The 24,762-nt window shown below is 42.7% G+C and overlaps 2 protein-coding genes across 2 annotated transcripts in view; one reads left to right on the top strand and one right to left on the bottom strand.

The window, feature by feature from the left end:
- The window catches only part of LTK (leukocyte receptor tyrosine kinase), a 96,286-nt gene extending 90,009 nt beyond the window's left edge, over positions 1–6,277 (top strand). Inside the window, exon 27 of the mRNA XM_083840266.1 lies at positions 227–6,277. Coding sequence (XP_083696392.1) covers positions 227–1,003 — 777 coding nt within the window. The 3' untranslated portion in view covers positions 1,004–6,277. The remainder of the gene's footprint in view (positions 1–226) is intronic.
- Positions 4,855–24,762, bottom strand: part of ITPKA (inositol-trisphosphate 3-kinase A) — a 40,474-nt gene continuing 20,566 nt past the window's right edge. The window contains exons 2-7 of the mRNA XM_083839699.1: positions 20,792–20,888; positions 18,693–18,906; positions 16,765–16,969; positions 12,124–12,225; positions 11,013–11,084; positions 4,855–10,324 (exon numbers count right to left, since the gene is read on the bottom strand). Coding sequence (XP_083695825.1) covers positions 10,121–10,324; positions 11,013–11,084; positions 12,124–12,225; positions 16,765–16,969; positions 18,693–18,906; positions 20,792–20,888 — 894 coding nt within the window. The 3' untranslated portion in view covers positions 4,855–10,120. The remainder of the gene's footprint in view (positions 10,325–11,012; positions 11,085–12,123; positions 12,226–16,764; positions 16,970–18,692; positions 18,907–20,791; positions 20,889–24,762) is intronic.

Consider the following 24,762-nt stretch of genomic DNA (forward strand, 5'->3'; position numbering starts at 1 on the left):
AAAAGAGAGCATTTTTGCATGTCCTAACAGCACACAGCATGCTTATCACAGCATGCTTATATGACATGCAGGAATATTGCCCAAACCTGATGTCAGTCTCTGCCAGAAGTTTTTTTGTTTTTTTTTTTTTTGCTCTCACAGCTATTTCCTCTGAAAATGCAGGTGTGTCAGTCATCCTGGAGGTGCTCAAATGGTAATGCTTTTTGTGTAATCCTCTCTCCTCTAGGACCCTGATGTGATCAACACGGAGCTGCCCGTGGAGTGCAGCCCAGCACCAGAGGATGAAGGGAGCACAGTCATGCGCCCAAACATTTCCAGTGGGATGGTGCCCCTGTTGGTGAGCCCTTCTCTCACACCTCAGACAACGCCTAAAATGCTGGACTCCCACCATGCTGGGCACAAACTTGTACAGTGTCCACAAGAGCTACTGGTGGAGAACCTGAGCAACCGGACTGCTCGAGGACCCAGCCTGCCATGCCTCAGCGATTTCAACAGTGGGTCCTGGATCCAGCAGACTTCAAACCAGAAGTTAGAACTCAGCAATCCACCAACCCACAGACTGAAGAACAAAACAAAAAACCTTTGGAACCCAACCTATGGATCGTGGGTGCTAGAGAACATCTGTCACTTGAGCCCCACCTCCAAGCTGAAAGCAACTCCAGAGCGAGAAGATTCAGGCTTTGATGGGAATTGCAGCTCTTCTCCTAGTTCTCGGGCATCTCCAGCATCTCCAAGTCGAAGCAACTGCCCTCACTTGGATATTGGTGGGATTGAACTGGTGAAACTCCAGACTTTCCCCTGCGGCAATGTAAATTATGCCTACGATGATCTGTGCTATAGCACTGACCACCAGCCATCAGTTTTGGCAGAGGTCAGAGCAGCTGTGCTAAGGAGCTCCAGTCTGCATACAGATGAGAAGCCTTTGTATAAAACAGAGAAAACAGCAAGAGAGAGGGACTCTGGTCTGTCTTTGTCAGATGACCTGAGTGTTACACCAGTATAACAGAAAAGATTCTTCCAAAGATCAGGGAATGTGTGTGTCAGGAAGAGCAAACTTGAACTGCTTCCTGTTTTACTTACTTCCTCCATTTAAGTTCCTTCAGATGGGTGATGTTTCAACATCAGCAATGATATGCTTCCTCCTTCTACCTGCCAGATTCCCAAATCATTAAAGACAGTTGCATTTCCATCTCTGTCCATCAGATGTGTTCCACTGGACCAGCTTAGCTATAGAGGACAACAGCATTGCTGCTCGGATTCAGAATACAACACCTAATGGAAGAATTCCTCCTCAATCTGCTCAGGTGAAAAGAAACAGACCTATCATCCAACCACAGTGTTTGGATGAAACAAATGACCAACATAGATTGCTCTTCTTTCTGACTTATGAAACCAAAAATGCATGCTGTGCCAGCAGCAACCAACATGCAAAGGCTTCTATATTCCCCTAGAGCTTTTTTGCCATCCTGATGACTTGCTAATGATGCTCATGCAGCAACAGGGATGTAAATAAATAGCAGCTACATTTGCATCTGTTTCATTAGCAGACCATGTGGAAAAACATGAAGCTACTGCTCAAATTGGAAGCAGCAGGAAGAATGAAAAAAAATCCAGGATCCTCTGAGCCATGTGTTTTGAAAACAAGCGATGAAGAGGAAAATACATTTACTATAAAAAAAAAATAGTTGGGAGTTGATGGCATCCATTTGAATAGTGAAGAAAATATGCTGTTTACCTCATGGTGTTGAGTTCTTCACAGCTCCTGGTGTGGAAGGGGCAGGTGGTTTTCCAAGAAAGGGTGAGCTGCATGGGATGATGCAAAATGGACTGTCTTTATCTTTAATGGACTTTTCTTGGGATGAACTTCATTTTTTGTAAGTACTTCAATATACAGCAGTAATTTCCTGTGCTATGTTGATAAGCATTAAGCTGAAGTTCTAGGGTAACTGTGTAGTGTTTTGCAGGCTGGAGTTGTTCTCGGTTTTAATCCGTACGCCTCTGAGGTAGGAACAGGGTAATGCAAGGGGGGTGGGGGGGTAGAGTGAAGGGGAACCTGTTTAGTACAAGCACTACCTTACAGTGCCCCTTCCACAGCAAGGCAGAATAGCTCAACCACTTGAGAAAGCTAAAACCATGCCTTGGCTTCACACACCTGAGCAGATTGTCATTTCTTCTAGCCTTTGACTTGCTGGTTAAGGTAGCTGCTGTTTGTTCTGAAGAGAGATGATTTCTAATGCTTTCTTCTGCTGTTTAGGGTCTAAACTGATGTTTACTGGTTAATGCCTGCAAGACAAGGAGACTGAAAAAGTAAATCATTTTGTTTAAGCCAGAACAGTCTCAGAAGCATTTTGTCCTCATCCCACCCCTGAAGGTTTCACTGCCAACTTGCAATGGCAAATTACGTGCTGCCTTCACACATAATCAAGTTGTATACCAAGATGTCAGTTGTAGACTCTGTCTTGCCCTCTTTTGAGGGAGGAGGTGCCCCGGTACAGGTGTCGTGCGTGGTGATAGCTGTATGCGCAGTCTGAAGATGGGGGTTGGCAGGAGAGAGTTTGCTTTGACCACAATTTTCATGTGCTTTGCGTCATTCGGGGATGGTTGCTGTAGATGTGTGGTACAGAACAGCACAGAGTGAAGTCTGAATCCACCTCGTCAGTGAAGTGCACACCTTCAGCTCAGGTTCCATGCTTTGTCTGGCTTTGTATTTGCTCCTAGCTTCCTATAGTCCTATACATACCTCTGGCTTTAGAATGAGTAGTTTTATATACTTTAATTTCCAGATCTGACTGGTGATGATTTTTAACTTTAACTTTTAACAATGACTGTATGGTATGGAAAAAATCCCAAATCCATGTTGTGAAGTGATAGGTGGCCAGGGCAGCTACTCACCCTTTTGGCTCATTGCCTGTCCTATCATATGTCCAGAAGCTGCTACAACGAGGCTAGATGAGGCAGAGTTAGCAGGAAATTTGCGTACTCATTCTTTCCCCCTGCAGAGGCTAACATTTTTGGTTATATCTCAGGAAGGCCACCTCTGCAACCTGCTTGTCAAGAATAAATAGACCTAACTTTAGCTAGCTGGATTAACACCAGCTCATCTTCAGCAACCTTACCTTTCGGATTATGTTAGCCCTGTGGTTTGTGCTGTAGTAGTTTTTCACCCAAGGGTGAGCTATCAAACTCACCAACTGTAGTGAGTGGGCACCAGCAACTAGGGCCCTTTGTCCCTGCATATGAGATAAGGCTGCAGCAGAGTGCAGTGGTCCTAGCTCAACCGCAATGGATGTGACTTGAGATCACTTTCCAGCACTTGTTTGTAACAGGCTCTGAGTGGAGCACTGGTGGCCATGACCATGCTTTTGCAGGTGAGTGGCAACTCTGCTTTCAGTTCTCCTTAGCAATCACCATGGGGTGGAAATTGGTGTTGAGGAGTGAAATATGGACTTGTTTAGAAGTCATAGGAAGTTGAGAATTGTAGCACCTTTTCTTCCTGTAGACTTTTTAAAAGGTAGCAGGCAAGCAGGCAATAGACATTTCTTAGACGTTTATGTGGAAATGATTATACAATAACGCTAGGATTCCAGCAAGAAGCAGGCGAGATCCCTGCTCCACATGGTTACGCACCTTGAGCTACCATTGTTTTCCCCATAAGCAGCATTTGCTTCAACTTAATTCATGAATTTAGAAAGGCAAACAGTGATAAAATGAGGTAAGATATTGAAAAGTTAAGTGAGAAAAGAGTAAAGTTGGAACTATAGTTTTTCTACTATTCACCAATGCCACAGGCAGATTTGTGTCACTCTCTCCTAATTTTACTCATAAAATGTGAGTTTGTCAGTCCAGCACTTTGGACAACGTACATGTTTTTACTGAATAAATAGTTGAGTCAATGTACTTAATTACAGGAAGAGCAGAGAAAAAGCTGTGCTGAGCCACAATAAAACTCCATCCAGCCCAGTATGTCATCTCTGAGACTGACCAACAGTGGGGGTGTTGAAGGGCAACCATAAGAGTATAATGAGCATGTACTGATTATTTCCTACAGTACTTTTCTGATTTACAACAGCATGCAGCTCAGGGATTTACTGAGTCAGATGCAATGTTCTGCAACAAGACAGAACATGGATCTGCACGTACCAAATGGGCACTGAAAGAAATAGCTGGGAATTTTAGAAGAAACTACATTAGCAACCGGCATTTTTATATGCCCTTAACTCCCTCAAATGGAAATAAAGGTAAACAAACTTGTGTCAGTATAGTTGCCATGAAACTTTGACCCATAACAGTTTTTCTGTATCTGATCTCTTAGCTACTTTATGAAAACCATCACGATAATGATTTTTTAATGAAGATAGTGAAGGAAATAATACTAATATTGCTCCTACAGTGATGCTGAAATGCAATATGCTGTCAAAACCACATTATTGAAAAAGTAAAATAACAATCTCAATGTATACTACAGCCTTCAATTCCTACAATTCTGAGACTGACCATTCATACAATTACAGATTTTATAGTGCCCAAATTCTACCATTTCAAAATACCATTTGCTTCAAATTGTTTTTTTAGGAGATACACCTAGTGCATAATGAATGAGTTGAATCCATATCGTCAAAGTTAGTGTAGATTACTTTTTCAATTGAAAGCCAAAAATGATTTTTTTTCCTAGAGAAATGACATGAGCTGTTGACTGGGATTAACTCAGTCCTGTACTCCATATGAGAAGTCTTCCAACAGTTCCCCGCTGGAGAATCAGCTATCTATAGGAATATATTTTTTTCTTCCTGTTGGGTGTCTGTTTTAACATAGTCTATCTAACAACTTATTTTTAGATGTGTGTATGTATAGGTGTTTTTTTCTTTTGGATTTTAGTACTTTATTTTGCTTCATACAGCCTCATATCTACTACCTTTTAAAGAGGACTGTATAAGAAAAAAGATGAAATAATATTGCAAATTTCAATTTGCCTTTTCTCTTTGCACATTTGTTGATACTCTTGCTTCCCATTTCTTTATTTTTTCTCTCATCTACTTCAAGTGTTTTGCATCTTCATTTTCCCTGTAAGCAGACAGAACTTTTAACTGTGCACAGATTTAAGGTGTCCCACTTGTTCATACCCTTTTCCTGAGGTAAGTTCTCTCCTAATTTCCTAACGGGCAGTTGCGCACTAAGACAGCTTCAAAAGTATAATTAAATAGATACAGGCTTTTCCAAGTGTAACTTATTCCACCTCCAATACCCTTCCCCTCCTTACCTGAAATAGAAGAGAATTGCTGGGAATCCGGTCTTCCCCAAAGTATTTGCATCTCCTCAGCTGTGTCAGGCAGGGCTCACACTTCCGCAGACCCTTGAGCAGCAGAATTATGCCAGACCCTGCAGACGTGGGCTCGCTCGCCCTGCTTCTCGCTGCCTACTGTTTCTAATCTGATTCAGGGACCTTAGGCATGGTATCACTAACATGTCAGTCTCATCACATGACATTTTCACTGAAATGAACTGGTTTTGATTTGTCATTACCTCTGAACAATGCCGTACTTCTTGCCAACTTACCTTTTTGGGTGACTATTGTACACAAGGAGATGACAAGCCTGCTTCTATGCAACTTAAAGTTGGACAAATGTACATTTTATATTTGCAACACAAAATAAAGAGACACTAGTGGTGACTACTTGTTTCCCTCTACATTAAATACACTTTGCACACAGGTAAGAGAACATGGTCTTGTTGAGAAACGTTGCCAGTCCAGGAGGACTGACTCCAGGAGCAGGGCACTGCTTGCTCCCTGCTGCCACACAAGACCGCCCTGTGAAAACAAATGCCCAGAGTGTGCAAAGTGCCTTTTTCTGCATTATTTTTAAATATACTGGAGGAATGGGATTCTTGAGACAGAACTTACCTCTATGGAAGCTGTCAAACGGTGTGTGGACTGGGCTCTGAAGCACGTGTTCCAAATAGTATTGGGAACCAAGTTCCAATGTTAGCTTCTAAAGGTCTTAGAACCAGTTTTGTTTTAGGAAATATTGGATGCTAAAGACTAGAAGCAGTCTTTGCCCTTTTTTCCTTCAGTCTCATTTATTTATTAGCATACACACTTCAGAGTAACAAACAGTCAATACAGTCAATGTCAAAAGTGACCATGGTCAGCATTGCATTGTAGTGTTCAGAACAGATGCACTGTGGATGATACAGGCCATTTGATCTCAGTACCATAACAAATAATAACAGCAATAAAAAAAAAAAAAGCAAGAGCCTTCTGAGATACTTAATGGTTTGGTCCAACTCCCATCGAAATCCTTCCCTATCATAGGAACTGGATCAGATGGTAAGTGAATATTCCACATGTATAAAATAAAGAGGGATTTAATTTGCATCACTTTGGTTAAATGTAATCCAAATTTATATCTGGGGGGACCTTAACACCTATCATTTAAAAACTTATCTGATGTATTTGTTTGTTTATTTCTATACTGCACCTTCCTCCAAAGAATCTCACAGCATCTTGCAAGCAATAATGAAATACAGCCTCACACCATTCCTGTGAGGTAAGTACACACTATTCCCATCTGTAAAATGGGAACAAAAGTGAGGCCTAGGATAGTTATCCAAGGCCGAAAAGAAAGCCATTGTCAAAGTTGGGGAAGAGAAGTCTTACTGCTAGATTCACACAGGCATGCAGCAGCTACAGTACTGAATGTTGCTGCATCTAACTAGTGAGTTTAATGACCTTGGTGCCTAACTCAGAGGTTAGCTGCTCAGCACCAAGGTGCCTCTGGACCAGCATATCTTACCATGCTGTGGAAACGCATGTGATTTCAGTGTCTCCAGAGTGAGGCAATATCTCAGCAGAAGCATTAAAGAACCATGTTCTAGACTTGTATGTGAGCAAGTGCCTTGGTTGTCATGCATCAGCTCTCATACAGTAAATGCCTGTGCAAAGGCATCATGTTGACCCTCCCATAAATACAACCTTGTTCAAGGCAACTTAACCTATAGTGAAAGAAAGCTATGCTGCTTCCTCACAGTAGCACGTGAGTGTACATACATGGGCACTCTGGGACTTCTGACATGAATCAAGGTATCTAACTTACCCTGTGATAATTTCCTCATGAGTGCCTAGCCTCCAGCCCCTGAGAGCTCCAGTCCTCATTTGCAGTCCTACACTTGGCATTTGCTAATGGAAAGCTTCCTCCTTTTCACCTTCCCTGTAACAGCAGCAGAATGTTAGATTGTGGTTTCTTCCTTTCTAACCCTTTGACAAGCCAACGGGCCATTTCAAAACAAACTTGCTAAAACTATTTAGCATCTAGAAAGGGTTTCCAGAGCAGGGACTGCTATAGCAGAGGTTTTCTGTTTTCCTGACCTCTCCAACTACTGCACAGCAATAAAGCACTTCTCATGTTTTCCCCTAAGACCATATACTGCAAACCACCCTTTGAGGTGCTAGCAGCAGTCGGTTTTTTTGGAGCTACTGGTACCACATTGCTTCTACTTCTCTTTTAAAACTGGACATTAATTCTAAAAGTTTGTTTCAAAGTCCCAAGTAACATTTGAGCATCAACTAATTTGTACCTTCTACATCCTCCTCCCACACCCCACCCCCAAAAATACGTTGCACTGGTACAAAAGTTTCATATATGTGATAACAAAAAAAGAAAGAATTCAACTCTGAAGAGTAATTAGGCAGACCACTAATGAATTGTATCACCTTAACAGTCTCATGTCTAACTTCTCTAGTTGTTTTTTTTTTTCCCCTCTCTGAAATTGCAGTTTTATTGACAAGGTCTCATTATTGAAGTCCTCTCCTGTAGGACCCATTTACCTGCTTTTCCCTTTAAGCACTGCTAACTGATGGTTTGTTTACCTGTTCGCTGCAGGAAAGGAGGAAGATTATTTTTTTTTAAATTAAGTGTATGAAAGTCATCACAGATTGATTTGTCATCTCATAGCAATTTCAAAGTTAGGCGGCATCTGGAATGCTAATATGCATGCTTGCTATAGAAGGCTCACCACAACGTTAAAAAAAATGCATAAACTCTCTGAAACAGCTAACAAAACCTGAAAAAGTAGAAAACTCATTAGCATACTATCATGAAAATAAACTCGAGAAGGACTCTGGGAGACCACAGAAGAAACCTGTATTTGCAGTGAACTGCAAAAATTAGCTGTTTCAAACAATTTCTGTTTAAGGATGCAATGTCTCCATGCCTCACTATTTCCTACAGTATACCCACTTTATGTCCTCTAACTTTCAGGCCACAATCAAGATTGAGTTTTAATACTGCTGTTTTGTTTAGAGGTGATGAAAAAGTTATTAGAGCTGATCTCTTGGTACAGTAGTGTATTATCTAAAGTAACTCTTTTTTTAAGAAATTCTTTTAGGCCCTTCAATTTTAATTACAAATGTTATAGCTGCATTTCATTCCAGAGCTGGACTGTATAGGTGTTTGTTTTATTTTTTTTGCTCACAGTCATAGTTATTACTTGAAATAGCAGTTTCCCAAGGCATGGAGTTACCTTCATATATCCTAAAGTTCTTGGAATCGCATCCGAGTACAGGACACTGGCAAGAGAGAGCAATTTCTGATCAACATGCATTACCAGCTTAAGATGTTAAACGGGAATTAATCAAATACTAATATAAGTCTTGTCCTCATTTTGGAAACTGCATTATCATATTATTTATATTAAAACCTGGAATGTGAGTGAACAGGTGAATACTGATAGTATTTATACTGCTAGTATTTAAAAAACTGTTCAAGTGGCTAGAGGCAACCAACAGCAATGGTAGGTGAAGCCATTAAAAGAAAATGCATCATTTCAGTATTTCTTGATTTTCATCTAAACACTGAGGTTGTGCCTGGGCCACAGTGGAAAAAAAAAAATAAGCACAAGTGGCCCTGTGATTCCAGACAGGGATTAGGGGATGTGATGCATTGACACTCCTCCCCCCAAACTACCCTGAGTTAACAGCTGATACCTTGGAGAAAGGATGCCTAGGAATTGTCATTAGTGTAATGCTGTGAATGCAGAAACATTACCTTCCTGATCGCTGCTCCAATCTATACACTTACGTGACAGCATCATACTTGGGAACAGGAACATGGCCAAGAAGTCACCTCTTTCACGTGCATTAGAAGACAGTCAAACTCTGATCTGAAGAGATCACAGTGGTTGCTGGCTACTAGTGCGTGCAGATGTGTGCATGTGTATAGGGGTTTTACCTTAAAAATAAACAAGCCTTGAAAAAAAACCCTTAGTTCCCCAGTCTGTGTGCCAGAGTGTTATTACTGATTTTCAGAACTGCAGTTCAGCCACAAGAGGCCAAACTTGCCAAGCTAGGCACTTTTCCAGCAGCCCACCCAGTCTGAAAGTCAAATGTTTTTGGAGACAACAGTCTGCTATTCTCTCCCTAGCGTATCTGTAATCTCCTGAGAGGCTACATAAAAAGCAAGGTTGTTCTTGGACAGAAGTGAATTGAAGCTAGGGTGGGGAGAGGACTGATCAACAGCAGTTACCACATCCAGCCACTACAAACTGTTGTCTCCCTTTGCTCCAGGTTTCTTCTGATTATCACCAATCTCCACCTTGTGCACACCTATAACACAATACAGCAGCTGTTGTTGGTCCAACCTATAGTACACACAAGAGCAAGGAGACTTGGAATTAGGGAAAAAAAAACACTCCTGCTGGTTTCAAAACTATGCAGTGCCCTGAAAAAATGTTATTCCTACCCTGAATCCCCAATCACTTGCTCTTGTTCACTAAGAGGTAATCTGGAGTCCCATCTGTTTGCCAGAAATCAGAATCGTTCTGGTTTACCATACAGACCTCTTGACTCATGCTGGTGTGATTCCTGAGTATGGAGACCTTGATTCTCTGAAGACCAGCCTGAAGTTAGGCTGGTGCAATACAGACCAATCTGGAGTTAGTTACTTAGGTTCACAGAGGGCTGATGCAAATGTCATTTTGATAACTAACTGCTGGGCTCTGGAAGCAGTTCCCTCTGCACTGTGATGACCTCAGGAGTTTGGAGGGAGTTAAAGAGGTTTCCTTCCGAGTGATTCCAGTAGAGCAGAAAGTTACAAAGCAGCCCTGGAAGTTTTGTGCCACTCTCAACTCATCTTTCAGTGATGCTCTCCAAGATGCGAATCAAATTGTCCAATCCCAACAAGTACCCGTCCTCCCTGTTGCCTTCTTGCCAGGGGATCCTGTGATCCAGTGTCTGCCCGTCAGGGAGAAGGGTGGTCTTTCCAAAATCAATCAGCCACACATTGGCATTCCCACTGCCATCATGTACAAAAAGTAGTGAGCTTCCAACGACCTGGAAGGCAGATGGAGATGACGTGGTTAAAAACACATCTTTACATCTCCCCCATCACTTATGCCTCCAAGAAGACAACCTCCTCAGGTGACCTTCTCACCTGGGACCCATCAGGACTTTGGGGCTGCACTGCTTGTACATTGACAATTTGCATGCCCCGTTTGCATAACAAAATTGATCAGTAACATAAACAGGTACCTGGGTGGCAAAAAGGACCCAGTAGACAGAGGGGAGAAAAGCAGTTTGCCAACTCACTTGGCAGCAGATCTCAGTTTGAGTGATTCAGCAAAAGCCAGTAACTACTTTCAAAGAAAGACCATGGCCTGTGATTAATAAAATTGCCTCCAGTGACAAGTGGAAATCAACAAGGTAAAATAAAGCATTCCCACTGGAAAACACTGAAATTAGAGAAACCACAGGAAACTGGCACTAAAAAACCATTCCCAACAGTGGCCCAGAGCTCTAAGTGCTGGGATGTTATTAAGTTGGAGGATTTATTATTCCTCAATGGGTTTAGTCTTCTGTAACATTGTGATGGAGGCTTTGAGGTATCTGTACTGTTAACACACATGAGTTTTCTTCTACTACAAACTCCTTTCTACTAATGCAGGGGGCTATTCTGAAGTACATCTGAATGGTAAAATGAAGCAACAATGCACCTTCACAGAGCATTACACTCACTGCGCACCTCATGTCGCTTGAAGAAGTCCGAGGATTCAAGAATGATATGAATTTCCTGCAGACGCTTGAGGTATTTTTTCTGGAAGAAGAGGAGAGAAAAATATATAAACAGGGAGAGAATGAATGAGGATACCCTGCTTATGAGAATCAATATAATGAAGAGATCACACTAATTTTAGGCTAAAAGCCCTTTAAAACAGAGCCATAATTCCAAAGTTGATCTTAAAATACAGTTCAATAGGCTTCCATAGTGAAAGATCAGAATAGAGTTCCGCTGCTGCATGCATTACACCAACTGTACTTATCTGTCTTGCTTTGGATGCAACGATACATCACCTGGATGCAGAACAGACTTTTTTTTTTTTTTTGAAAAAAGAGAGAAGTTTCAAGTAATGAAAAAATCTTTCAATCTACCATAGTAAGAAGAGAGACAAGAAGCTCCAAACATATTAGGGGGAAAAAAATTCAATGCATAAAGCTCTAGCATGCATGTTTAATGGTGCCCTGTATTACCAAGCATGCTGCTCCTGGAGAGCTAATCTTCCCTCATAATGCCATCTACATCACAGCAAAACACTGTGACAACCCTTGAAGTTCTGAAGACAGGAGACACGTTATGCCATCTACAACATGCCTGCTGTGCTTCCCTTGAAAAAACATGAATTCCTGAATGCATGAATTGCTCTTTGAGGAAAGCCTCACACGTTGGAGCACTGCCAGCCACCAGTCTCACTTCCTGTCCCCATGCTCTGTTTTTATCTCTTCTCAACTGAATTCCGAAGTCACAAGTTCTTCTAACTTCTTCTAACACCCCGATACTTGCTTGGACAGCATTGTCCTTCTGATATATTTTACACTCAGGGTGGAGACTGGTGGCAAGCCACAAGCTGGCCTTTCCGACTTTTTGGTAGCATGAGGAACCCGAGGTTGGCATGGCAAGAGCTGCCAGGACGGGTCTCAGCCAACCACGTCTCCATGTCCAGTCCATCTGCTGAGAGGGACTGAAAGTCCAATCATTTTCCTCTTTGGTAGTTTAATCCATCTTGCTCATATCAATGGAAGTATGGCCCTCAAGCAAGTTGAATTGATCGAAGATTAGTCAAGCTGAAGAGACTCACCAGAATAGTTGTGTTGCCCTCAATGAATTCCACAAAAACTTGGAGAACTTGCTCCTGTGTCTTTGTAGTTTTGAAGTTTGTGTTACATGTTCCATCTGCCTTCTGCAAAAAAAAACAGAGACAATTTATACTACACATATCACTCCTCTCATCAGTCAATCCTCTTGAACCATCAGCAGCAAAGCTCTCACTAACCAGATGAAAGTAAGTAGTCAAACAGGAAGAGAGAAGATAAAGCAAGCAAGAGGTGGAAGAGAAAAAATAAAAAGCTGATTGGATAACATTAAATGGCACTTCATTTCCTGTTGAGTGCAGTTTAAAAAAAAAAAGGCAAAACCAAACAACTCATGATATTACCAGCCTGCAGAAGGGTTTTCCTCACATCTCAGTAGTAGCAGTGCAAAGTTCAATGGGGCAAACCACAGTGACCTCTTTAGTTGTCTGCTCATCTAGCTATCTAGCTTGGTGTAGCCAAACCCTGGCTGGGAGGTGTATGGGGACATTTTCAAACCCAGTTTTACTCATTTTTTTTTCCTCCTCTATTTAGCTGGTTTTTGTTGTTTTTGTTTTTCAGTGTAGAAACCAAAGAACTGTGGTTAAGACTCGGTTCCTTTGCACATTAATATGACCTAGAAGTCACAAAAATTGAAAGCTAGCTCCAGACAAGAACAACTCAAGATTTGCAATGGAAGCAGTGATACAAATGCTAGAAGTGATGAGGCAGGTGTGTGAATTTTGGCAAAGAACAGTGTGTGAGCATGCCTGTACCTGGCTGGGTCCTGGAGAAATTCAGAGTATTTTTGTGCTAACAGTACAGCTCAATACAGAAGCATCCTGCTACTGAAAAAAGAACCTAGTCTTCTTGTGTGCTGGCAGCGGCCAGTTTGTGCTTGTGAGGCTACAAGTACCTAAGAGCAGCACGTGAATCGGAGACATCTGTCACCACAGACTATATGAGTATGCACTTCCCCAAGAACAATCCTTGTGTCAAAAGACACTAATACAAGCTCTAGGACATGCATGTAAAATACTGTAGTTATTGCAGCTGGTAGCCCCTACCCACCAAAAGCCTGCAGAATTATCAAATTATATTCTTCTCTGTTATATCAGTCCAATGAAATCCCTGATAATTCCATAATCACTCATAATCCCTCATAGTTTCCATAATTCCATTATAGGAGTAAATTAATAGGTCGTCAAAATATGCTCCCTTCTACACATTAAGAGTTGCTGCACCAAAACTAGTTAAATTCAGCTCTGGTCTCAGCAGGTGAAATGCTATTTATTCCACAGCAGAACTGGGACTTCTAGTACATACGTAAAAAAAATCCAGTAGTACTAAATCTCCAGATTTATCATGCAAAGAATGAACTGACTGAATGGCAAAGCCATGCAGAACAGCCTCCCACCTACCAGACATTTTAGCAGGAGAATAAACAGAATTTTATTCCAAGGCTGTGGACCAGATACAAGTGTGGCATGTCAGCCTGATGAGATGTGTAAGTTATGCAAGAGAAGTTTAGCAGGTAGACAGTACAAGTTAGGAGCCATCTGATCTGATGTACGGTAATACTCAACAGAACATAGAAATTTGGAGGTTAGTCTGATGTCTCGTATCTCTTCTCTGGAGTAAGGTTATTTTAAAATAATCTCTCCTCATGCCCTAAATCCTAGAGCAAAGTCTGGAAGAGCTGCTGTGTTTTCCCTTCTATTCCTGTGTTGTTGTTGTTTTTTTAAACTGGATATACTAGTTGCTTCTTCCCTTGTTGTTTAGAAATACTTTATGATTTTGTTGCTTTGAGTGGTTGGCAGGAAACATAATCGCTGCCTGTCTTTTCTTGCTGTAAACGTAAATCCTGGCTTTGAACTGCACCATCCCTCATATTCTGTATGAGGTCCTTGCAACAGCTCTGGGTGTACGTGACCCCCAGGAGGTGCTTGCCCAACTTGCTCCTCGAAGCCATGCCTTTGTCAGCTCCCGCATGTACATCCCTGCACGATGGAGCACGCTGCTACGCAGTCCAGCTAGGGGCCGCTTGCAGCTCTTCTCACCAGATGTGGCAGTGACAAGGCTGGCAGGACAGCAGGTCTGGCTGCTCCACAGGATATCGCTACCTATCTTAGCCTGCGCGGTATTGCTCAGATTACTCTGCAGACTTCCCTTAAAGGGCTCTGGGTTAAGGTTGTGACCTAAATGGAGTTAACAAAGATTAATGAATCAAATCTGACGTCCTTCTGGGAAAATGGCTATCCCGGCTGACATCTAAAGGAATGATACCAAAGGGAGAAGTGATTTCCAAAACTGCACAGAGATTCACTGACAGAATGGGAAGCAAGAACTCCTGATTCTCAGCCCCACGCATCTCTGCTCCTCAGAACTATTAGTTTACTGTTGTAGAGACAGCGTTAGCAAGACCAAGCCTTCAGGCAGTCCCTTTGAGAGGAAACCTGCATTCTGAACCTCATTTACAGGGAGCCACTTCACAGAAGGGCTTCTATACTTTTACCTTCTTTGCTTCTGCTTCTTACCCCAGCAGCCACAGGGCAGGAATATTCTTGAACAACCACACAATGTATCTGCTGACCTAACGCCAGGAATTATCAGCGTACTCAGGAAGGACAACCCCTTTTTTCCCATGAACCAGTCACTGGCATTACAGATCCTTATAGGCTTTCCTTTTAAAGTGGGGACCTCCACAGCAGAGTTTCACTGCTCTGCAAATATACAGAACGGGATGTACAGTTCAGCTCCTGTGACAGTGCTGGGAGTACTGACTAGCTGTGTTGCTTGAACAACTTCTGTTGCCACTTCTCCACATACAAAAATAGGAGAATGATGCCTACATCTCTCATGACAGCATAGAAAGACAGTCAAAAAGGTAATGCAGTGGAGTTCTCCAAAGCACTTCTTGTGCTTAAAACAGGATTAAGTATTTGTGCCCTGTTTTACACAGTTCCAGCATTGTCTTAACAGAGGGAAATACCATGCAGTCTGTGTGCCAAGTGCTCCTCCCCACCTCTGACAGACAGCCAAATCACAAAGAACAAGACAGGAGGTTTTACTGGAGCTCCCTTATACTCCCTTAGCTCAGTCACTCTTCAGAACTCAACATAAATCTCTAAGTCTTCTACACTGATCAAAGATCTTCTGAACATATGTAAAAGGTCCTGAGATCATCTGGGTTTCTGATTCCGTTACAGAGAACATCGAAGGGCTTAAGTGGTACAGGATTAAAATAGGTACCATGATACATCATTAGATGGCTAAAGGGTAAGACAGAAAGAGTGTTTGCTGAACTAGAGCCAGATCATCTCCACCCAGACAGTTCCCACATGAGAATGCCTGTGTCTAACAGTCAGGAGTGGGTGGCACAGCGTACAGGGGGCCAGCACAGCATGAGCTGGAAGCACTAGTTCCTGTATCACAGCAGGAGAATCTGTGAATGAGGAAGGGAGAAGACAACACAGGGAAGCAGAGAAGAAAGGGGTGGTTAAAGAGCCTCTGCTCTGCTCACGAGCCTCACCCTCTTTTATCCCTTTCTTTTTCCTATGCGCTTGAACAATGAAACAGAAGCAAAACTAATTCAAATTATCACTTATGACATCCAAACATACCCAAGTTAAACATATATGCTGACAATGGGCACAGCTGTGCTCTGATGACCGTCCTGAAAATCACACAGGGTAACCCACGCTAACATCTTCACAGCCACTGGCATGGGCCTCAGCTAGCAAGCAGTCATCCAGGGCTGAGGCAGGTTTGGGCAGCCCTCACCACGCTCCGTGCTGCTACAGGTATCCCGCTATCAGAACCCAAGCACACTAGTTTCAGGCTAGCTGTGACAGACCTATGCAAGCAGAAGGCACTTCTGTTACATCCAAGTAACTTAGTGGGGTTGCTGATATTCTTAGTGTAGGTCCTAAGGGCTTCTGGACAGGTACCTGATATTGCCACGGGACACAACAAATATAAAGAATTAATGGGTAGGAAAGAAAATTGCAAAGGTCCTTCTGTGTCTGTAAGGTAGTATCCTAGGAATGGTCTAGGGACACAAACTCATCCATTAAGAACAGCAGATGGATTTTGTTGATGGACAAATTTTATCTCTGGTTGTTCTTTTTTGGCTTTATTTCAGCCCATCTATACTGGATATTGTCATGTACTTAAAAAAGGTTTCCTCTTTCCTAAGAATATCTATCTAACGTTTTAACATGCCTTGCAAATAAGCATAACTGGAACAAAGCCTCTTTACTGTGATTCACTTGAAATAAATATGTACAGTTTCTAGACTAAAAAAAATATTACATGAGGAGAGGCAGTTACTTAATCAGTTCTGAATTCTTCCTTACAAGTTTGATTGTCTTTGTATATACACTGTGTACCTGCATGGCTTCTTCCTGCAATGTCTCGTGGTTGAGCCAAGCATGGCTGATACGCATTTGATGCTCAACTTCCTTGACACTACTCTGTTATAATTACAATTGATGCTTTAAAGCCACAAAACACTGAACTCTATGGATTCAATTAATGCATTTTTATGTAATCCTTTGGAAAACCCAGCTACTGATGCACACTCACATTTTAATGAATCAACATACCAAAGTTCAGTCACCAAGAACAGGCAAAAGTGTAATTATTACCTTAATCCCTTCAATTCTGAAGCCCAGGTTGGCACTAGAGCTGATTGTTTCCCTCCACTGCATGTATCGGGGCTTGGTGACAGCATGCTGGGCATTCTCCTCAGCTGTGGGAGCAAGAGGATCCACTTCAATCATTTTCTTGTACATGTCCTTACGCAGCTTTGGTTTCTCACGGGCTTTAGTCAGCTCCTCTTCCAGGTATGTCCTGCAAAAACATCACATCCCAACAAAGCTGCAATGACTTCCCCAAGCCTTTCTTTTTATAGCTTATAATAAACTAGCCTCAGGAGAGGTTGGCCAGAAAAGTATTATCATTATCCCAGTTTTGCCTATAAGGAAACTAAAAAGCATGGACTCACGACTGCACAGGCTTGTGCAGGGAAACTGTAGAGGGCATTCGGATTTCTGTCACTCACTTCTGTTCTAACTACACCTTTACTTACTGTTACATGCTATTGTTATGTCCTGCTTACAGAATGGGAGAAAGCTGAAACCTATTCTGCCATGACATACAACTGTATTTTCAGAGGACAGTTAAGAGAGATGACTTGCAATGAAATCAAAAGCAAAGAGGCCCGCTGAAGCCTTACTGTCTTCTCTCTCCTTGAGAAAAACTTCAGTTATGTTATTTTTGCATCAGGCCTCAGAAAGAAATTAAGGTTTTGCATAATGTATCAGACAGAAGGACAGAATCACTCTTCATATAGTAAAAAGGAAAGAATAAAGAAGATATCTGAGGAACTGTAGCTCCAAACACAAAGAAGCAACTAAGGAAAGGAAGGCAAAGGGTGACAAAATTTCCCACATTTTGCTGTTATCACTCAACCCCATTAACCTGGCAGCCATTACAAAGGCACTATCCATATTCTCAGCATTCACTGGACTCCGAAAGCTTGCCTCTCTCCGCAAAGCTTGCACTTCATCAGGTGCCTGGAGTGTACTTTCTTCACTATGGTGTAAAATAAACAGGGGTGGTGTTTAGGAGTTGTTGTCACCCGTTATCTGAGTGTCAACTGCTTTGAATACAATAATGTACTGCTGACAAATCTTTCTCCTCTTTCTTCTGGGTATACCAGCACTACGCATTTCTACTCCAATTTAGTAGACAGCTCACTTAAGGTTCTACATCTATTTGAAAAGGCTTATCTGCACTCCTGTAAGTTGAGTATTTCATTTATCTCAGTAACTGAGCATCTGACTTGGCACCCAAAAGATTACTACACGACAGTTTCTACATCTCTGTACTGCTACTTCAGACTCTCAACAGATTCCTTCTCTATTTGTTATGCTTAGATAACATTTTTGAGGTTTTCTTCTCAATCATACGTAAGGAAAAAAGAGAAGCTAAAGAAAGTGAGAATCTGGAGAACAAGATGATAGCATCATGCAGATGTGAGAGCAGGGAACAACACAGTCAGTACTGGGCAAATGATCAACACTTCTCTACCGAGAAGATCAGCATGACTGAAGACTCACTCAAGCTTTGGAAATGGGCTCTCTCACTGGTATTCAGTCATTCACATTTGCAGGCAGGAATTACTCTTGGTGGCATTTTTTGAATCACTGCATACACAAAGATTAAATGAACTGGCAGTGAACGAATCATGTCATTTTTCCCCATGTATTTTCAGGCCGTTTTAGAGAAACCTCATCCCAAATCCCTATTGAAAATATCTTGATGTGGGTCATTTTTGAGCCTATTGATCACTCTGTTGCCAGAATCCAGGTACAATCAGGCACCAGTGGGACATTACTCTCCTCAGGTTGTCCAAGCCAATTGCCAAACCAACAGCAGGTTGTCTGGACTGAATCCCAATGCTCCAAAACAGTTACTAAACTCCTCCAGACAAAGCACAACCACATGCCCCTTCCTTTTACTTCCTTCAAATGCATTCAGGTTAGAAAGCAAATTCTCTTTCATGTCTCACCTGATCCCCATCTTACAGTCCATCACACACGGCCCTTCAAAATCAGTAAGCAGGTCATCCAACTGAATGTAGCTCTCTCCATCTCTCTCCACCACACCATGGAAGCAAGGGACACAGGAGCGTAGTGGGTCTTTCATCAGTCGCTCAAAACACTCTTTTTCATTCTCTGAGAAGCGTTTGAGAATCTTCCCGCTATCAGCTGCCTTGAAACTTCCTAAAAAGAAAATCAAACACATGCTGAAAAGCCTGGCCTGCAAAAGGGAAAAACACCTTCCCCCACTACTCCAGCCTCATCTACCTCGGCAGCACGACACCAGATAAAGGTTTCCCCTGAACAAAAAAGATAACATGCTTCTTGAAAAATAAAACACTGAGGACAAACATAACCATTGGCAGTGAAAGTCCGTTTAAATATGTTCCCGTATCAGAATTTATAGCTTTAAGGAGTGCAGCTGCTCCGGGCCATTTTTTTTTCTTTTTTTTTTTCTTCTCCATGCTAAACTCTTTGTTGGGATATCAAACATTGCTCTATACTCATTAAAATGCACAGGAAGAAGCCACAGGCCAGACTTCTTTAATGCTCTGACAGGCTATTTTAAAGCTGCATAACACTGACAGCGTTGGCTTTGTCCTTAATCCTTGTGTATGATATACATGCTGAGTGTGTACGTACAAAAGCAGTGCGGTCAGCGATCATTAAACAGCTTCCAACAGGCCAGAAGCCAAGCAGTGCCCTTTCTACACACACACTGTGACTGCACATGCGTGTACCCTCAGGCACTGCGTCTGCTCTGGGGAGCCCTGCTAATCTGCAGGTAGAGCCTGCAGTGCGGTTGTTTTTACAGCCCTGGGTCCAAATGACATGCTGTACAAAGGACAGAGTCTGCATAGGCCGAGATTGGCAGTCATCACACTCCAGCTGCAGAAGGCGCACTCCTGTCCTGCAGCCTGCCAATAACATTGGAGAAAAGTACACGTTTCATTCAGAGGTACCCTTTAATCTACACAACATAAAATAGGCCCCAAAGTAGGGCCTCATTAAACCTGAAGCTAGCAATGCACTTTTATCACAGCAGGATCCTTCGGCCTTTGCAAACTGGTTCCTTGCCAACAAATCCTAGAACTAGCACTGCCTCAGCACAAGGGCTAGGGTGGTGATGGCCCAGGTTTTACTTTAGAAAGAACTTGTCATATCAGAGAACAGCTGCAAAAATGGTGGACTAAATGCAACCACAGAAAACTAACTAAAGCGAACCAGAGTGTTCTCTCTCCTCCTAATCAGATTCTGGTAACTCCTCAACCCTCCTCTTCCACCCTACACAAGGCCCCAGAAGGGTTATGATTACGTCCCCATCTACCATTCTACAGAGACCAAGCCAACCCCACACACACCGATGGAAACTGCAGTAAGGCTGGTTCATCTTGGCACTGTGTGATACAGGTTAGCCCTACCAACACCACTGTGCAAATGCAGCTACTCCATTTCTACGACTAAATAAATCTCTGCACAGCGTTGAAATGCACCATATTAGTGCATTAGCATATAAAGAGGTGGTTCAGGTACTGCATTAAAGCACGATGCAGCGTAGGTGCCTGCCCACATGTGTACTAATAAACCCCGCACTAGCACTTTACGAACAAGGGCTGCATAGGAATTAAATGAAGCATGAGAGAAGCAAGCCTAATAACTTCTCTTTGGTTTCTTGTTTTGTTCTTTGTGTGTTTTTTTTTTAATCTTAACAATGAAACTAATCTTACATGAGGAACGCACTTGTTAACTTCTACTGACACAAAATTAGACGTAGCTGATTGAGCTGCTCCTTGCACACATACAATGAATAATGACAAGACTCACTAGGCAAACACCTGGCCATCAAGTCAGTTGTCCCCATATTTGTTCTTCTCCCAAAGCCTTACATTCACATGGAAGGTTTGGGGTTGGTACTAGAAACCCTGTCCTTGTCAGGGCTGAGGCACATAAAGGCAAGGACAGCAATCCTTCCTGCCAGGGAGCTAACATAGTGGCTATTCGGTCAATAAAAATGATCCCATACCACATTCCAGAGTCAAAACCAGTGAAGATGTTATATTCATCTCACCTGTATGCCCAGCCAGCTGTACCCATGAGTAGCGTTTCTTGAAGGGGCTGATCACTGGTAAGTTCACCATGGTTTTAATGGTATTCCATGCCTTTTTCTGGAATGCAAAAGAAAGGAATGTTAAATTGGGCAAAATCTGAAATCCTGACATACTGTAAACCTACCACCTAGCTTCAAGCACACTGAATTGTTTCTCCATAATTTGTTAAGCGCTCAGAAGCGGAACCACAAAACAAACACTATGATCATCACTGGAAAAATATGCTCATAAAATCAGGAACAGACACGTAGTTAAACATAATGTCCTACCATCCACAAGAAAGCTACCTGGAAGAAAAGGAAAAAAAAGCACGCCATGCTGCACGTCACACTCCTGTTCTGAGCCACACCTGACCCTCTCCGTGTCTGAGTCATGCAGAGACCAGACGCTGAACCTACACTTACGCATGTTTAAGTTGCCATGAGACACGAACACGAGCAGTTTGCTGCTGTCAGCAATACTTCCTTTCCCAGAGGCCTTCCCCATCCCCTCACGACTAACAGCTTTCACCAAGGCAGCAAGCGAGTCTCGCTCTGTCGGATCCATAGTAAACGCATCTCCAATCAGGCTTGGAGTTCACTCAGTTCCCTTGTAGCACTCACTGCCAGCGAGCTGTAGAATCTATTCCAGGTCACAGATTTTGCTGCTCCCTCCCCTCTTTCCCAACCCTGTTACTTTTTAACGAAGCTGGGCATAGCTCTGGCCACCTTGGCTGTCCCACAGTGCAGCTGTCTGGCTAGCGCTCCAGGCAGACAGGGAAACAGAACAGCTGCTCACAAACAGCAGCTGAGTGCTCCATCACAACGGCAGAAAGGTGAAAATAATCAAATTAGAAAGTGAAGAAGTCTCATGCTTTGGAAAAGAAACTTGGGCAAGTATGAACCACAGCCCACTAGCGCGTACGTTACATGCTGAGGGACCCCAGAGCGTGTTACAAACAACAAAGGCATGCTGGTCTCTGCTGGTGCTAGGACACAGTATCCCATGGAGCTGGTAACGGTGTGCCATAGTTGTGCGGAACAGTTTAGTGCTGATTTTTTTTGCGCTGAGATCAAGCATAGCTGGCGGTTAGGCTGGATTTACGGAAGTGCTTATCAATGGCCTAAGCAGGCATTATCAAAACCAATGGGAGGCACTGATTTCACTAAAACCAAGTTTAGGTCGCTGCTGAACACCTGAAAAAAATCACCTACAAAACAAGTATGTCTTCTCTAGCAGGAATATCAATGTGATGAACTAGATGCTTCAAGTACCTTATTTTTACTGTATTTTACACTGTATTTCTACAGCAGTGAAAGACGTGAAGTGTAATTGCAGGTAAAGAGACACAGGCAAAATGTAGCTCTTCAGATCACATTTCAACCTGGTCACCCTTCCCCAGATTTGATCAATTACACCAGGTTTCTTATATGGTTCTGTCTAGCAGTGTTGGTCACCATGTGAGGGCGAAACCCTGTGAAGCCTCAAACGTAGGATCCTCACATGAGGATATGTGAACTCACAGATGCAACTGATCCTTCTTTTAGGGATTTATTTTCACGTGAAAGTTTTAAGTTATACTGCAATTTGACTTGACGTAACAACATAATCTCCATATAGGCATGTTTATTCTGAAATAAGATCCTGTTTAACTTAGCTTGGTTTTGAAAGCAGTTCAAGCTGAAATCACCGTTGGTCTGACACAAGTGTCCCGTGCAACAGTAATGCTTTTCTAGACATACCGTGCTACTGAGAGAAAGCAAGAAAAGAAAGTCCTGGATGCTTAAGAATCACGAATCACAGAAGACTTGGTTGCACTTGCTGCAACTCCCCAGACAGCAATAGCGCTAGCTAAACTCTAGTTTAATACATCCCTTCTGCAGCTTTAAATGGCCCTGCAGGGGATTTCATATTCTGCATTATTTGCCTCAAGCCATTCCAAATTGCTACTGTACACTGCTAACCAGCAGCTTAGCTCATCACAGGGATAACTGCTACCCAGTGAGGATGAAAGCAGCTCTTGCACACCACTTGTAAGTGTCCCTAGCCTCCTTCTGGAAGAAAGAGCAGTGTCAATATTGTTGTTCAAGTAGAAAAGATGAAAAATGACTTTTGTATAGTCTATTCACCAGATTTAGCTGATAGCAGAAGCCCTTCAGTCTACTCTGCTCAGTTTCTGCTCCAGACAGGCAGGGCCCAAAGTTATTGAACAATTGAAAGTAAACATCATTTGGAGCTGAAGTGATCCCTTTGAGTGTAAGTTCTGCCAAGATTTAAGTTTTTAGAGATTCCAGTCCAATTTTCAGGATTGCACTGCTGGCTCCCCACGCCAGGATCAACAGAGTTCTATATCCCTCCTGTAAAGATCCTATGCACATGACAATGTCCCGCTCCTAACATACTGTATCGTGTCTCCCAATGATTTGTCATGCTGCTCTACCCAGAAGTGATGAGAAGCACAGGTTTTCAAGGAATGCATGTCAGCTGTCAATGCACCACCACACTCTAGTGGCTTTCCCACCTCCTCCCTCCCACCTAGCCCTCAGAAGCTGCAGCTTTTATTTGTACTGTGGGTGTGAAGGAGAGACAATGGGCCAAATTCAACCCCAGCTCAAGTGGAATTTGACTGCTTAGGTTACAGCTGCCTTAGATGAATATGTTTAAGCCACTCACCCAATAAAAAATAAAGGAAAAAAACTGTCAGTGCTTCTTAATTTTATTTTTTTTTAATCTCTTCACAAACATTTTTCCCCTAAGACAGGGAAAGCACAAGGTGCAAGCTAGGAGGGAAACAATCACTTCCAGACGCACCCAGTGGAGCACACTGCCACGGACAGGGGTTCAGCAGACGCACTCTGCCCTGCTGCATCTTTCAGTCCCCAACCTCAACCAACTCAGGATGCAAATTGCCAGGATGCAAACAGGGCTGCGTGCTGTTGGAGCACTGGCGTGAGTGGGAAGATGAAAACTTTGTGCGCCTGCTGTGGGAGGAATCTTTCTCACATCTATTTCTAAAGCAAGATCTTTTCCTCTTTGTTAGCAATGGTATTATGTGCTTTTCACATCACTGCTTCATGTTGCAATGGCAAATAGGACTAATGCCATTGCCCGTGTGTATTTGCAGTTCAAATCTCCCTCAGGCCCTCTTTCTCCTAGATTCTTGCTCAGTCTTCCTCAATCTTCTGTTCTGGCTGGGTTTCTCCAAGCCCTTTCTTCCAGATTCCCGTTCAGTGTTTTATGCTATTTATATACACACAGGGAAAGTTCAGATATCTCTGTATCAGAATTGCCAGAATCAGACACCCCTGACATCGCTGATGCTGTTTTATATGCCTCTTAAGATCAATATAGTCAAGAATTTTCCAATAGCAAAAAGAAAACCATTCCAAAAGGCAAACCTGAGAAACATTAACATTGGTAGATTAAGCGCATAAATTACTTGATGTGAACTGTAGCTGACACATTACGTGTATCTATCTCCCTAAGCACTAGGAGGTGTGGGATGCTGAAGATGACAAAAGCTAGCTTTCTGCCAAGGGGTGTGTGACAGGCTGTGCTGCCAGAACAGTGTCTAGGCAGTGAAAGAGTGAAAACCCAGTGGAAGAGAATGGAAGAGCTAGTTCCTGCAACAGAGCCACAAGGCATTCAAAGGATTGTGGCTTGGAATCTGCCACTGGTCTGTTATCTGAATTACTCTTTTGAATTTGAAGCAGAGCACTGAAGAAAACCATATTTCCATTCAGCAGGTGTGGTAGACACTGCGTTAGCACTGACATGCATGAACAAGGTGCTGGGCAGATGACGTATTTCCAGTTTATTCAACCCTCAATGCAGGTAGCAGTTGCCATGATGGTTACCCTATTAAGGATCAGGAAAGGTGAGCAGCAACTGAGAGCCACTGGTTCCTGGGTGTGCAGCTTTCTCCAGGTCTGTTCTCATGATGAGAGCACAA

The sequence above is a fragment of the Anser anser genome, assembly GCF_964211835.1.
Source record: "Anser anser genome assembly, chromosome: 5".
Taxonomy (NCBI): Eukaryota; Metazoa; Chordata; class Aves; order Anseriformes; family Anatidae; genus Anser; species Anser anser.